The sequence below is a fragment of the Carlito syrichta genome, unplaced genomic scaffold (assembly GCF_000164805.1).
Source record: "Carlito syrichta isolate Samal-C Ts95f unplaced genomic scaffold, Tarsius_syrichta-2.0.1 Scaffold309093, whole genome shotgun sequence".
Classification (NCBI taxonomy): Eukaryota; Metazoa; Chordata; class Mammalia; order Primates; family Tarsiidae; genus Carlito; species Carlito syrichta.
In genome coordinates, this window is record NW_007253189.1 from 554,262 (window position 1) to 571,297 (window position 17,036).

A 17,036-nucleotide genomic window follows, 5' to 3' on the forward strand; every position below is an offset into this window, starting at 1 on the left:
TGGTATTTAGCAAGCATCAATGAGAAGCGTGGATCAGAAGCAGCTAGGAGTTTCTGTTCTGTGCCCCAGACCATATCGTTTTCTTCTCTGTCAAATGCTAATGGAGGCTGTAGGATTTTTATGCCAAACTTTGACCTACTTCCACGTCCAGTGCTCTGCTAACCTTTCATAAGTGTGCACATATACACCAAGATCCCTGCTTAGAACCAAAAACCTGGACAATGCTAAATATCGAATGATAGGGAATTGTTAAATAAATTACAGTCTGACCTATGCAATATAACCAAGGGTATTCAGAAAAATAGCTTGTGTTTGGTATAAGGTAGGAAAAGATCCAAGTCATGCTGTTCAAAAGAGAGAAGAGTCTTATCACAACAGTTATGGTGTGTATGCATGTGGGATACTCACAAACTCGCACACATATATGCAGCACACAACCATACACGTACCTTTATGGTAAGTTGCAAGAAAAGGGCAGCAGTGAGATAGAAGAAAGAAGGTGGGAGAAGACAGAAGAGACAAGAGAGACTCAGCTTTTGTGTTGTGTTTTTCTATATAGTTTAAATTTTTCAACATCCATGACTTCATTTTGTAATTTAAAAAATAAATGAGAGAATGCCCATGAAGCACTGAGCATAGCATCTGCCATGTGGCCAGTAATAAATGTAAATTGACGCCTTTAGGGTGACAAGAATATATGACTTGCTCAAAATGATTTAAATCTGCATACAGTGTCTTATCAATGGTTATAAATAAGTGTTTTCTCTCTATTGTAAAATGGAATGAGATAAATTTTCTTAAATTATGAACAATAAATATTAGGTTAAGCATGGTTAAATATGTATTATACTTATTTAGCCATTTAGGATTTAATTATTCAAAGCTAAGCTTTAATAGGAAAACTTCCAAATCTAGATAACACCGGACTTTGAGTATGCACCATAAATTTTCAGGCAACTATTATGGCTTTATCTTTAGAGTGCTAAACATAAAAATACCTAACATTCTGAGTTTATTATTCTGTTGCATATTTATTGTTGAAAACTAAGGTCAAATCTTTTAGAAAAGCTCACCCTACAATAACCAACAGATATTTAGTAAATTGAAATTAAATTGAATTTTGTGGAACTTTTTGTTATAAACAATTTGAAACACTCTGCAAGAAGATCATCTTTTATTATATTCATTTAGTCATCCTTGTTTTCATGAAAAGTTGTGAGTAAATAAAATTGAAAATCAAATTGTTTTTTGAAATGTACTGAGGGCTTCTTAAAATTCTTCATGGTAAGTTTCTTTGTAATTGAAATAATCATTTGTAATTGGAATTAACATTTTAAAATTTATCTGTAGATAAATTAAGCTTACTGAATTTTTCTAAAGAACGACATTGCTATGTCAAAGAAAAGATAGAAAATTTTCCAGGTTGTGATTAAAAATTATGGGAACTTCAAAAGCAATTTCTTGTTACATGCTTATTGTGTTAATAAGTATTTTACAGTACTTTATTTTTTATTTTTATTTGTGCTTTATTTATTTGTATTGCATTAACATAGCAAAAATATTTTTTCCTGTGAAGGATTAGCAATGACAAAATACCTATATTTCTTTGATTGTTTTAATCCATATATTTTTCAAGTTTCTAAATATATTTAGTATGACAGTATTTTGTGCCCCATTTTTAATCCCAATGTCCTAGAAAGCTTATTTAAATATATTGTGCATCTCAGAATTAATGAAATCTTGCATGAGACACAACTGAGGATTGATGGTAGTAATAAACTTCTAGTATCGCCCCTTACACACACTGGAGGGGGGACTTAGTTAAATTAAATGGCATTTCATACACAATTCAACAGCAAACCCTTGATTCTCTGGTCTATCAGTCTGAGAGTAACTGGAGACTTTCTTCAGTACTCCATAGTATTGGAAATTCCATGGAACTCTTTTTTCTCTCTTTAAAAAAAATTGTCTTTTATTTTTGATATAATTGTAGTACAGGGAAATCCTGTATACCCTTTACTTGGTTTCCTTCAATAGCAACATTTTGCAAAACTATAGCATGTTATCACAACCAGGGTATTGACATTGACATAAACCATTAATCTTTTTCAGTTTTTCCCAGTTGTACTCATTTGTGTTTAATTCTATGTAATTTTATCACGTGTGGTTACCTATATCCACCACTATAGGCAAAATAGAGAACATTTCTATCACCAGAAGGATACTGTATGTTGTCTGTTTATTGCCATATCTCCCTCCCTTTCTCCCCATGCTCCTCCCATCCACCTTCACTCCCTCTCATCCCTTTCTTTCCCCCATCACCATGGACTTTTCACAAGTTGGGAATTTGATGGTGGTGTATTTTTTTAGCTAACTTCTGGAAGGTAACTGATTCTTCATTTTACTCTGACAAGCATTCCCTTGAGTTGTGCATCTCCCTGTTGTTTGGCAAAGGAACCAACAGCAGTAGTGAGGGTCTGCCTTAACTGTGCAGCATCTCTAACTCTCGGAAGCCACAGAACCAAATTTGCTATCTTTGTTTCCATTTCCAGATTACGCTCGATTTGAGGCCAAAATCCATGACCTACGAGAGCAGATGATGAACCACAGCATGAGCTCCGGGTCCGGGTCCCTGCGAACCAATCAGAAACGCTCCCTGTATGTCAGGTAGGAAATGGGGTCTGTCTTACTCTGTCCGCACTTTGGGAACAATCCAACTAGAGAAAACAAAGGCAATATCTTGTAGCAACGGAAGATGTGTTCTAATTAGCCCATGTTCATTACGATGCTACTGAAAGACCTTACATTTAACAATTTGGAAGAAATTTTTGAAATGTTATGAGGTTAAATTACTTTTAAGTTCCCTGTTTTTTAAATCATTATTCTTCAATAATGTTATGATCCAGGGTAAAGTTCTCAGTGTAAAATGCAATAAAGAATAATGAGAAGAACCTTTTTCATTTCTGTTAAATTTCTTAAATTGAAAACATGGACCAAAGTTCAGGACATTTGCTCACCATCAATATGAAAAGAAATATGCCTGTATCGTTTCCCAACCTGCCTGACACTGATTGCATTAATTCTGGTGTATTGATTTGAAATCAGCAGTATTCTTCTAAAAAGTTGTGATTTTTGTGTTTTTTTTTTTTCTAATACGTTTTAGTGGAAAGAAAAGACTTTATTCTGTGTTATCTTGTTACCAATTGTTTCTCAGACCATAAAAGTTACTTGTTTCTTACTTGGTAAAACTCATTAATTTACCAGAAAAAAAATCATTGATTGAACTCAAAATGGCTTCCAGTCTTTCATCCCTTCATCTTCTCCTTGAGTAAGATCCATCAGCATGATTACATGCTATTCTTCCTAGACAAGTCTCCTGTATTACTTCTAAATTTCATCAGTGCTGACTGTACTTTTAAAAATAATATAGGTACTTACAGCCAAAAGGGGAAAGTGATGCCTAATTAATGGTTAAAATGAATCTATATGTATCACCCGAGGGAACCATGACCATCCTCATTGTATTCTTCACTCCCGCTCTGGCCCAGAATCCAATCTGACTCCCACCTGAGGTCACCACTTGTCTTCCCTACCTGAAACTTTCTTATCCTGGAATGAGGTACATGTTACAGATACTAAATGAGGTACTTGCGTTGAACTTTTCCCATTGGTTCCACTTTGGCTGTAAAGTTACATTTGGTGTGTATTAGGTATACACAGAAGGGAGAGGAAAGAAGCCGGATTCTAGCAGGCATATATTCTCAAGGACCTTAATTTGCTGGCTGATCTGACAAGCATAGAGTCCATTCATATTCCAGGGAGTTCCAGTACTTCAGAAGCCCTGACATGAAAAACAAACAATTAACTTTCTAAGTTTGGCCAACTGCATTTCAGAAGATTACTGTGATATACTTCATTGCAATTTGTGAAAGGAACTGCTGAGAACCACCCTAGAATATGTTTTGTAGTGACATCACAAATATGATGGAAAGCTGACAATTCCATCTGTGCCTATTTCTATTCTCTTTGTGTTACATTGCTTGTCTTTGTGATATAAAATATTTTTAAATCTTGAAAGGATCTTAGTCTTGTTTAGCAAACTGGGAAAAGCCAGGTGAATTAATAGGATAGAGATTAATTGGTTAATGCAACTGAAATGGTTATATAAAATAAAACTAGAAGGAAAAATTACCAAATTGTTGGTTTCTTATTAAAAATAGAACATATGCAAATGTTGTTAATGTACTAGAGGAAACTTACTGAAATATATTGATAACAGCTATTAAGTTGTGTAGATTATGAAAATTAAGTGACGTGCTATGATTTTACAGAGGGGGCCAACAAAATGTATACATATTTTAAGAAAGGAAAAAATGTTTTAAAATTGTAGTACTCAATATATGCCAATAACAAAAGATGAATACAAGTCACGTCTGACTTCTACAATTGCAAGAGGTACTCAAAGTGGTTACCATCAGAGTCCAGATGCTTTTGATTACAGTGAACTACTGCAGGACTTATTGCTGTACAAGGCCTCCAGGATCTTCCCTTGTGCATATTGCACACAGTACCATACATCTCAAACTAATTATAAAAGTGTGAATTTGGAGGTTCTGTTGTGTAATCATGCCTCCATTATTGTTATACTTCCATAACATTCTCAAATTTCAAATACCACTTCAAAATGGTCTTGAACTCCTTGAATGACAACTGTGCTTCTGCCATTTTCTTTGTCTGTTCTGCCTGTCACATGGTGATGCTAGCATTCATTTCATTAATGCTATCTTTTAAGCAAATATCATACTACACATTGCTAACATAATTTAATTCAACTTTGAAAAGTAATATATAGATAACATTGCTTAAAATGTGTATACACATTTTTTGGCACCCCAGGTATTATATAAAACTAATATACTTGCTTGAAAGAGTAGTGTTAATTAGAATCAAATTTTATGCTCTAAAATGGTAAAGTAAAACATACAGAAGAGACAGACTTAAAGTAACAAAGTAATAGAGATTACATTGAAAGGAGGAAATTCTTTTTAATAAGATTCAAAAATAATTGAGACTCCATGGGAAATTCACCAAATGAAATATCTACAATTATACAAATATGATTTTTGGCTTCTATATATTCAATTATTAACACTTTTTTAGAGGATTGACCTCAGCAACTAAATGACTCTAAGAGGCACAGAGTTAGAAGAAATATGGGCCATTCACACAGCAAAACCAGAGGAAAGAACTCACAAGAGCCCCTGGACTTATTCTCATGCAATGTGGTAAAATAGACACCTCCGCCCCCCCCCACCACCAAAAAAAAGCAAGAACATGAAATTAGGTAAGGCTTAAGCGAAATTTTTGCCAAAAAGGATTCAGGAGGTTTGTATCTTTGTCTTTATTTTTAATATACCAATTTGGCTATAGGATTTTTATAGATATGCTTGCTTTATCTAGAGTGCTTGATTATAGGACCAGTGTCAATTGTGCTTATTTTAGAAAGTCAACCACCTGTACTTACTCTCTTAAGATAAATTAATAGCAAGATTTCCCTGATCACATAAATACAAGATGATGGCCATGTCTCTAATCTGAGAATTACATCCCGGAATATTATTTTTCTCATATTGCTTAGCTTTAAGTAATTCTAGGGCTGAAAGGAACTTTAGCTGTCACTAGGTCCACTGCTTAATTTACAGAAGAGAAAACTGAGGCCCCAAGAGAGAGGAGACTTGCCTGGGATCCCACAGCTATTTCTGGCCAAGTCAGGTCTCCTCCCCCAGTCCCCTGACCCTCCCCACATCAGTTCACTTCCCTAGTCCCTAGGACTCAGTTTATGTTGTTGTCAGCTGTCCAATGTACTTTAGCTGTGAGTCCCAATCTGCTTCTATCAGCACAGTGCTGAACTCAGATTAAAGAACAGGTTAGCTGAGAGGAGACATTGAAGCACAAACTTCTTTGGGGTTTTTATACAGGATAAACTGTGCTATAGAGCATGTATGTTTTTTGATGTTATTCATATTTTTCACTATTATTATTATGATATTATTCATAATTTTTCCATGAAGTCAAAACCAAAATATCAGAAAGCAAATAGCTTCCTTGTTCTGAGATAAACAACTTAGCTGACTTAGTAAAACATTTACCTGCACCACAAAACCACTCTTCCTCTCAAAGTTACCTCCTGTACCCTTCACACACATACATGCTCATACAAACACTCCTAGCCCTAGTCCTGGGCCTGGCCGTGTCAGAGAGGAATGATCCTCCCAGGTGGTAGCAATGTGTTTGCCTGAAATCTTGAAGGGAGGGAGAGGTAAATAGCCCTGTCTCAGCCAGAGAGTGTTTTAAACATGAGCCAGCCCTATTTGCAAATCTAGTTGTAATTGTTTTCCTTCTTTTAATCTTTTGTGTGAGATGCTTGAAGTGCTTTGGTAGTGCTATGGAACTGCATTGATTGTTGCTAATGTTAATACTATACATGTTCTATGGGAATGATTTGGGTAGGTTTCATGTGTTATTTGTTTTGTGAATTTCCTGCATTGTGCAACATATAGTTGTAGAACTTATAAAGTAAATAACGTTATAAACTTGAGTAAAATGATTTTTCAAAATGCTCCACAACAGCATTATCAATTCTTCAAAGATAGATGTACTTAAGCTTCTGAGCTACTGAAATATGGATTTTATTGCATGTATTTCAAGCCCCCCTCCCATGTGGGTGGAGGAATAGGCAACTGCCTAGGTAGAGTGAGTTTATAAACTCATAAAGGTCTTCCTGCTTCTAAAATATGTCCTTCCCTTCTTACCTGCCAGCTAGTATGAGAGAGAAAAAGGTTTTTCCTGCTACTAATAGGAATGCACCTTTATATATAGATGCTGCTAAGAAAGGTCAGAGATACAGGGGATTAAATTCACACAAAAGTGCAAATGTCTAAAGAGCAGTCCTTTCTTTTTATTGAGGGTAAAAGTACCATGGACACTGAAAGAATACATAGGACAAGAAAGATAGGCAAGTCAGTTCACCAATGGGGGAGGAGATAAAAGATCACAGGAAGAATATAAATAACTCAGTCCATGTTTACTTGTTAATAAAAGATACTTATTTTGAGTGTTCAAGTGAATAACCTCTTTGATATGAATGTGAGTTTAAGATTCAATTGTTATGTTTTATTCATGCATTCATCAGGCATTCTTTGAGTGTATGTTCTGTGCCAAGACCTATAATGGACACTGAAGACTCAGCAGTAAACAGTCATGCTTCCTGTTCACTAGAAACTTATGTCTAGTAGGGGAGACAGTTAAGGGGAAGATAATTAAATGCAATGTGATATGAAAAGACCTAAGTTAGCTCTAGAAAGACCTGAAATCTTGATGGCTTCCTAATAATGCAAGAATATCTGGATTAATTCTTGAAGGTCTTGTATGGGTTAACTCAGAACCTTTCAAATCTTTGAACCCAAAGTAAAAAATACTTTATCATGACTCAGTAAATATATTCACACAAAAAGCACAGAGAAAAATTTTGTTACATAGTACTAACACTTTCTATGTACCGTATATTTTGTTATTTTCCATTTTATTTGTTTTTCTCTTTTTAAAAAAATAAAGTCCACAACTCATTAACTTGATTTAATAACCAACTAATGGGTCATGATATACAGCTTACTGATGGAGTAAATAAGATGAAGCTTCCAGGCAGATAATGGAACCAAGACAGGCAAAAGAGAGCATCTTCTCTATATTACATTTGGCATCTCTGAAGTCCCTAGACTCTTGGTGTTCTAGCCAACTTAAGAGTTATCCCTGAAACAGATGAGGAAGTAGGTGTGGAGGGAAGTAACTGTCAGATTCCTCCTTCTGTGGATCAACCATTATGCTGTGTTTTATATACATTCCATATAATTCTTCCAGTACCCCTATGAGTCAGGGAATACTGCCTCATTTTACAGATGAAGAAATTAAAATTCAGAGAAGTTAAATGATTTCCCCCACAGCTACAGAGGTAGACAACGTGGCCACAAACATTTGGGTTCTGTTTGTGAGACAATTGTAGAACAGTGTTTAAGCATTCAGTGGCTAGATTCTGCCAGACAGAAAAACATGTGAATGGTGATCCGCCACAAACTAGCTCTGTGACCATGGGTAACTCAGTCTCCCTGGCCTTTCTTATATGTGAAGATAGGTATAGTAACAGGTTACCAAAAAGTGATTGTGAGGATTAAATAAAACAGTGAATTTAAATACCTGGCACATGGAAGCAGTTAATAAATGTTGTTAATATTCATTATTTATTATAAGGGCTACTTTTACAGTTAATAAATGTTGTTAATATTCATTATTTATTATAAAGGCTACCTTTTCCCTGCAGGGCGGAGAGACAGTAGAATTGGTGATGAGGAAGGTATTGTTTTCTCGTTAGTGGGATGCAACCTCCCTTGTTTCAGCAATTGAAGGACAGACCTCCCAGTGACCTTTTAGATTTTTGCCCCTCTAGACACCATGAAGCCTAAAGGGTAAGGCCAGGAATGCATGGCTCTAGAATGCCTGGCTCTGTCAACTCTTTAGGCATTTCTCAGCCAAGCAATAGTCTACCAGAAGGCAAAGTCGGAAAAGATTTCAGTAGAAGCCACAAGTAAGAAAATAGACTCACTGTGTGTACAACTACCCTGCCAGTTCCTTACAGATGTCATCAGTGTCCCTAACCACTTGATTTCTTCTACTTCCCCTCTGCCAGCCCTTTGCTCACAGTTTTGTTCTGAATTTGAAAGACTTATTTTACAGTGGTTGGAAGTCCACATTTTACTCAATCTTGTTTCTACCTAACACAGTTTTTGCCTTAAAAGCTATAATAAGCCGGGCTCGGTGGCTCAGCCTGTAATCCCGCGCCTTTGGGATGTTGAGGTGAGTGGATTGCCTGAGCCCACGGGTTCGAGACCCGCCTGGGCAGCAAGACCTCATCTCTACAGTAAATCAAAAAATCAGCCGGGCGTGGTAGCGCATGCCTGTAATTCCGGCTACTCGGAAGGCTGAGGTGGAAGGATCACTGGAGCCCGGCAGGTCGAGGCTGCGGTGACTGGGAGTGGCCACTGCACTCCAGTCTGGGCAACAGAGTGAGACTCCAACTCAAAAAACAAAACAAAACAAAAAACAAAAAAAAAAGCTATAATATTTGACAAATACATTCAAGTCATAGCCTCTTGCTCCATTGTTTAACATAAGCCTTCATACCTTTATTCACTAGTGCATTGATTCTTTTATTCAATAAGATGTTAAGGATACATAGATGATTAAAAACAAGTTACTCATAGTCTAGATCTGTACTCAATTCAAATAGTATGCACACAATTATTGTAACTGTCATCTCCTGATACCTCACACGTTATGTACCTTGCAGTTATTACCTACTTTTAATCTTTACAACATACCTGGAAGGCTGCCTGCAGTGAAATTAGCCCAGAAGACCACTGGTCTTTGAAACCCACCTGATAACAAAGTAACCACTCTAGTCCTTGTTAAGGTTTTATGGTAAAGCTGCTTGAAATAGAAACACCATTTCGTACAGGACCTGTAAATCCCAATTAATGTCTTATTCTGTTATATCTTGAGTGCCTTATTCCACAGTGCTTGGTACAAAGAAGACTCCTTAGTGAATATTTGTTGAATCGGTAAATGAATTAATCCTAAGATGATCTTTCCTATACAATGTGAAAGAAAATATTATAATATCAGCCAAGATTGTTGAACAATATTATGGAAGTCCAGTATCAGCCTACCTAGCTTACACCCAGTGCAGAGTCTGGTTGTATCCAGGACCCAGGCACTGTCTGCTGGTACTGGGATTTCCAGGAAACACCTGGCATTGAAAGGCCTTTCAGGCTACTTCATTTATCCACTGAACTCTGTGACTTTTTAAATTGAGGCTTAAATAGATTTAGACAAGCACACACAACCTGCATCCTCTTAGCAAGACTTGGGGATAAGGGCAGGACCTAGGGCAAACCTCATTTCCAACACAATTAGACTTTCTATTCCAGGGAACTAAGGATGAATGTTCTATCAAGGGCAGTCTTGAGAAAGCCAGTCCCACCCAGGACACTTTACCCTTGAGCTTTTTCTGGGGGAAGGGTGTTCCTACTTGATTGATTTTGGTGGGAGGGGAAAGCTTCATCATCATATAGATAAGAGACTCTGATCATTTTATTTTTCTTTGGATAGTAGCAAATGTATCTTTCAACTCTACTTGCTGTACCACTGAACTGCTGGTCAGTAATCTAGGGGTGATAAGGAAGATGTGGAATGGAGTCTAGCAGGATTCATTGCTCCAGTGACACTACTGTTTCCATCTTCATGTGCTGTGCATTTTTTGAGAACATTTAAGGCAAGGCCACGAAATATGTGTAACTGTGTTATAAGTCACATTTTTATCTTCTTCAACTTTGAACCTAACTTGTTCCTGGGTGCTTTCCAGAGAACACATAACAGCCAGCTGTGTGCATCCCCCTGCCCAGTACTTGATACAAGGCTAGCCAACAGTGACTTTTTTTTTGCCTCTCATTCATTTCCTCATACATTCTTATTTAGCAACATCATAATTTATTCACTCAGAAATACAGTGACTATGATGTGTTGCAGCAGAATGGAAACTAGAAACCACTTGAATTCAGAGTTAATTTTATGTCTTAAGATCTTAAGGAGGGTGGAAGGGGAGTATAGCCATATATCTAAAAGAATTTAACATGATGAAGCAGAAAGTCTGGACAAAGTCAACTTGGGAAACCAGAATAAAGCTGGAGAGGGCATTGCAAAGTCCACATGGGTATTGTGGGCCACATAATAAGCGGGCGAGAACTTAGGTGCCAGAGACTCACTCCTGACTTCATTTAAACCTTACAATAGTACCATGACATAGATGTAATTACTGTCTACATTCTACATAGAAGGAAGGAACCTTGTAGAAGACCAAAGAGATTTAAAAATAATCTACAAGGCGGGCTTGGTGGCTCAGCCTGTAATCCCGCGCTTTGGGAGGCCGAGGTGAGTGGATTGCCTGAGCCCACGGGTTCGAGACCCACCTGGGCATCTTGGCAAGACCTCTTCTCTATAATAAAAATTTTTTAAAAATTAGCTGGGCGTGGTAGCACGCGCCTGTAGTTCCAGCTACTTGGAAGGCTGAGGCGGAAGGATCGCCGGAGCCCAGCAGGTCGAGGCTGCGGTGGCCAGGAGTGGCTACTGCACTCTAGTCTGGGCGACAGAGTGAGACTCCAACTCAAAAAAAATAAAATAAATTAAAAATAAAAATAAAAATAATCTACAAAAAATGCTATGTGGTCAAGCCGGAGTCTTTACCCCGTTCTGTCTCTCACTGAATCCCATGTTTGTTTTACTACAATTCAGTGAAGTTCATCTTGCAGGGGCACTGGTTCAATTCATATTGACAGAACTTCTGTTTGTTTTATACTTTATATTGACTTTCTCCAGGTAGACCTGGCTTCTAGTCGAGAATTCACAAATTATTGTTATGGATACTGATAGTTATGCACAGCTTATTGTTTAAAATGAACATAATACCTAGTTCATAGGCTTGTTGTTAGGATTAAGTTAAACTAAGTCTCTGAAGGAGCCTGCCATATAGGACTTGGTAGGTAAGGGAAAGTCCCATTGCATGTTCTCACTTATAAGTGGGAGCTAAATGGCCACAAAGATGAAAATAATAGTTACTGGGGATACTAAAAAGGGGAAAAGTGGGAAGGGGAGTTAGGGCTCAGAAATTACCTATTGGGTATAATGTTCACTACCTGGGGAATGAGCCACCTGAGACCTAATCCCCACCACTACACAGTATGTCCATGTGACAAACATGTGCTTGTGCACCTGAATCTAAAATGAAATAAAATAATACATATATTAAAAAAAAAATTCCTTTATCCCTTCAAGTGCTTAGAGCTTGCCTCCTAAATTGGTGCCCCTTCTAAAGCAGAGTAGATTTTGATTCTTCATTTTTACTTTGAGACCCATTAGTATTCTGTTCACTCTTCCAGGCATTTGCATTTTTAATTGTATCCTTAATTGTAAAATAAAAGACTTTGTCTTCAAGCAGCTAATTTTATGCCTGAAATAGAAAGGAGAAGGAGTCTTTGGGGATGTAGGAGGAGTTTTCTCCTTCTGAAATCATAGGCTAAAATCATAGGCTGCCCCAATTTTTAAGAGGTTTTTAACTTTTAGTTTTTATAGGAAGAAGGACAAAAGTATTATGCGTGATTCTTCCACTGGCTATAATTTGTTTTCCTCCATTTCTCTACCTCAAGCTCTAGAATCCAGAGCTCGTTATTATTCATGGTTAACCTGTCATTCATTCATTCATCCAGAAAACCTCTTCTGAGCCATAACCATTTACCTCATGCTGCACTAGTCTCTGGAGATTAATAGGATATCTTTTCTGACCTTACGTAATTCCAAAATCACTCTGACGGCTTGGATTCTGCTTTCCCCTCCTCCAACCCCATGGTAATTATATTTCCAGAAATCTCTCATCTCCACAGGAGGTACTTGGTCTCATAGCCCACAATTTCAGCTTCCTAGAATGAACCAGACAACTCTAGCTGAAAGGGAGCAGAGCAGTAACAGGTAGGATACAGGTGAAAGGGGAGGGCGTGAAAAAATTGAGGGAACTCTCATCCCAAATCATGAAGGTTAGGTTAGGAGCAAGGGAATCTACATAAGATCTTTGTCCTTTAGTCTCAGCGTTTGAACAGTGTCTGACATTTCTTTAAATTAACTTTAAATACCTACTGAATGAACTGTGTGAGTGGCAGTTGAAGACGATGATTAAGCAAACCAAGGTATTAAGAGAACCATCAACGACTGGTTGAGTCAAGCATATGCTCCTCTGCCTTCCTGTGCACCACACAAGCTGCCTTCTTCCACCCTTCCTTTGTTCTTTCTGCCTAAAGACTTACCTGCCTCCTCTGGTGGACTGTGAGCACCTTGGCAAAGAGTAACTGCTGAGTCAAGTGAATGAGTTATGGATGTCACTAGATTGGAGAAAGTTTAACTCTATTTAAAAATTTACTTAATTGCCTCATGCCTTGCAAATGTTTCTCTGCCTAACAAAGTTCCTGGCTTCTTGATGAGGAAATGAATAAACTATCCAATTTAGTAATCATCTCAGATTAATTTTTTAATGTATTTAACCAAACAAATATTGTGTTTAATATGGGTTAGGCTTCAAATCCATTTTCCTTTTTATTGTAAATCAGTAAGAACAGTAATGATAATGAGCATTCACAATTACATTTAAAATATTTGATAGTAACAATTGCATCCTTGTCTGTGCCAGGAAGTTTGCTAAGCATCTTATGTGGATTGTTTTATTTAATTCTCTAAAAACTCTATGAGATGAGTTATTACCACCATTTCAGAGATGAGAAAATTGAGGCCAAGTTTCAAGTTTACTCATAAGAAGCTAAACTAAAACTAGAACCTAAGCATGCTATTCAATTCTCCTTCCTGTTGTTCCATATGGCTTTTCCATATTTTATTTGATACAATATATCTGTAAGTAGGAATTATTTCTCCTACAGTTTTGGGATGAGAAATCTAAGACTCAGAGTATTAAGTGATCTATTCTTTCCTTCAAGTGTAGAATAGCACCAATACCTTGACTTAGTCTGCCCTCTTTTTAAAGATGTGTGAACACAACTCATAGGTATATTTTTCTAGTCTTTTCCTTGTGTTTCATTTACTGTCATGTTACATGGTGCATGAATTTTACTACAACTACTTATACTTTACTACATTTTGAATATTATATGGTTACCTTAGATCCTGTACTCTAGTTTGAAGATGTCTAAAGCACATGAATTTATGACTAAAGTGATTGCATCCCCAAGGAGCTGTGATCATTACACCCGTGTGAACTAGGTCCCTGACCCTATTCTTCAGAGACAGATTTTGCAGGCAGGATAGCCCTATACCTATAAGAGCCCACATTTAAACAGCACAACTGAAGTATCTGTCACATATAATGCCATGCACGTGGCAGGACATGGAGCCTCACACCCAGGACCTGTGACATAATTTGTGGCGCCCAGCACAAAATGAAAACGCCAGTCTTATTTTTTTTTTTTTAATTAGCAATATTAAGACGGTGAGAGCAACACACAGTACCAAGTACAGGATCCTGTGCAACAGTTTCCACACCCATGAAGCCATTTCTGTTGACCCCTGATTTAGGGACAGTTTGCTCAAAACTGAAAGCGTGTGTGTTTTCTGTAGTATGTAGTGCAGTAGATGTAAGAAACACAAAATATTTGCCAACTGCATATCTGAAAAAGGCCTAACATCTAGGATCTACAAGGATCTCAGACGTGCTGAGAAAAACATACAAAAACAGCCCCATTACAAAGTGAGCAAAAGATATGAATAGACACTTCTCAAAAGAAGACATATGAGCAACCAACAGATACATGAAAAAAATGCCTCACTAGTCATCAAAGAAATGCAAATTAAAACCTCACTGAAATACCACCTAACTCTAGTTAGGCTGTCCATCATCAATAACTCAAAAAACAACAGATACTGGAGAGGATGCAGGGAAAAGGGAACACTTCTATACTGTTTATAGAAGTGTAAACTAGAACAATCTCTGCAGAAAACAGTTTGGTGATTTCTAAAAGGTCTAAAAATCGACCTTCCATAAGAGCCTGCAATCCCCCTACTGGGAATATACCCGGAGGAACTCAAATCACTCTGTGAAAAAGATATCTGCACACACATGTTTATTGCAGCATTGTTCACAATAGCAAAAGCATGGAGCAAACCGTGCTGTCCATCAAAAGAGGACTGGATAAAAAAAATATGGTACATATACACAATGGAATATTACACAACCATAAAGAAGGACAAAATTATGAGCTTCACAGCAACTTGGATGAACTTAGAGTCTATAATACTGAGTGATCTATCACAGAAACAAAGAACTGAGTATCACATGTTCTCACTCATAAGTGAACCTTGAACAAGTAAGATAATACCATAAGACAAGGATTGTGAGTAGTGGGAAATTGCCAGGGTGGGGGACAGTGCAGGTGGGATTGGCAGTAGTGGGATTCTGCTGGGGGACCGGGGTGGTGGGGGAGGAAGCATACACGTCATCAACAAGGGTACTTGCATAATGAACATTTGTATACTTAACCCTGAATTATACCCCACATCTTTAAAAAATAAAAATAAAAATGACAAAATCAGCATTGGGAATGTTTTCAAGGATCCACGCCTTGCCTTTTGCCTAAAAGAGTATTTTATATAAATTAAACATAGGCCTGCTCTTATGACATATAGACACATTCTCCTGCAGCCCTCTTGAGAATCTCTAAATTCCCACTTGCTCTGAGCTTTCCATGGTCCCCTTTGAGTAATCTGACTCCACTGAAGTAAATCTTTCAAAAACTAAGTAGCATGATTTCACATTCATAGCATCAATGTACACTTTAGTTTTCTTGTTCTGCAAAAGTTTCTGCTCCTTCCCTTTTCTCTCAGGCCTCAATTATGTAGAAAATGCATAAATGCTCCTCAGAGGACTTAAGAAATTAATGGGACCTGTATTTGTTTGTGTCATTGCCTAAATGCAGAGGTTATAAGACTTGTAGATTTCCCTGACCAGCAATATTACAATAACAACAACAACAACAACAACAACAACAGCAATAAACCAGGGAGTTGACATGGGATTGACAACTTAACTGCACCAAGTAAAAACTTGAAAAATAATAAACAAGCAAATTATGTATTTACTCGATTGTTCTTTGTTATTGCCATTATTTTATAGAAGAAAAGGCATTTTAATGCCAAAAGAAAAGCAAGAACATAACGTAAATATCAGGAGAAGTCTTCCAAATATTCAGAATTTGTATTTTTAAAAACTCATTAGGTAGATCCATATTTTGTCTCTCCATATAATTTTATCTTATAGCTGAAGAAATTAAGGCAAGCATCATAATGGCTAAATTGCTTATTTCTTAATTCTAAATCTTTTGGTTTTAAATAATCCTAAAATCCTTGGGATGTATTTTTTTACCTTTGTCCTTTTCTTGACCAATTATCTTTCTTTTCTTTTTGCTTATTTCATCTTTTATGTCATTTTTCTCAATAGTAGAATGCCTAGTGCTAAGCTGGCGTTTTTCAGTGATGCTTTTTGTTTTGTTTTGTTTTTGAGTTGAGTCTCATTCTGTCACCTAAGCTGAAATACAGTGGCATGGTCATGGCTCACTGCATCCTTGACCTCCTGAACTCAGAATATCTTTCTGCCTCAGCCTCCTGAGTAGCTGGGACTACAGGTATGTGCCACCACATCTGCCTATTTTTTTTTACTTTTTGTAGAGACAAGTTCTAGATGTATTCCTTAGGCTGATCTTGAACTCCTGGGGTCAAGCAATTCTATCGCCTTGGCTCCCAAAGTGCTGGGATTATAAGCATGAGCCACTATGCTCAGCCTTCATGGTGCTTATTTAAAGGTAAGGAGGAACCGGACTTGGTGGCTCAGCCTGTAATCCCGCGCCTTTGGGAGGCTGAGGTGAGTGGATTGCCTGAACTCACGGGTTTGAGACACACCTAGGCAACTTGGCGAGACTGCATGCCTGAGACCACGGGTTCGAGATCCGCCTAGGCAACTTGGCGAGACCTCATCTCTACAATAAATCAAAAATTAGCCAGGCATGGTAGCATACGCCTGGAGTTCTAGCTACTTGGAAGACTGAAGCAGAAGGATTGCCGGAGCCCAGCAGGTCAAGGCTGCAGTGGCTGGGATTGACCACTGCACTTCAGTCTGGGCAACAGAGTGAGACTTCAACTAAAAAAATAAAATAAAAAATAAATAAATAAATAAATAAAGGTAAGAAGGGATTTTCCATTTTTATAAATGATATTTTCATTTATTTGCCCTTGTGTCATTCTTTCTGTATTAAAAGACTCACTTTTTTATTTTATTTTATTTTATTTTTGAGTTGGAGTCTCACTCTGTTGCCCAGACTGGA

The 17,036-nt window shown here is 37.3% G+C and overlaps 1 protein-coding gene across 2 annotated transcripts in view; it reads left to right on the forward strand.

Annotated features, from left to right (window-relative positions):
• DLG2 (discs large MAGUK scaffold protein 2) overlaps nt 1-17,036 on the forward strand; it is a 217,385-nt gene that overhangs the window by 47,517 nt on the left and 152,832 nt on the right. For both annotated transcript variants that reach the window (XM_021716924.1, XM_021716925.1), the window contains exon 2: nt 2,553-2,667. In XM_021716924.1, the coding sequence (XP_021572599.1) occupies nt 2,597-2,667 (71 nt within the window). In that variant the 5' untranslated portion in view covers nt 2,553-2,596. The remainder of the gene's footprint in view (nt 1-2,552; nt 2,668-17,036) is intronic.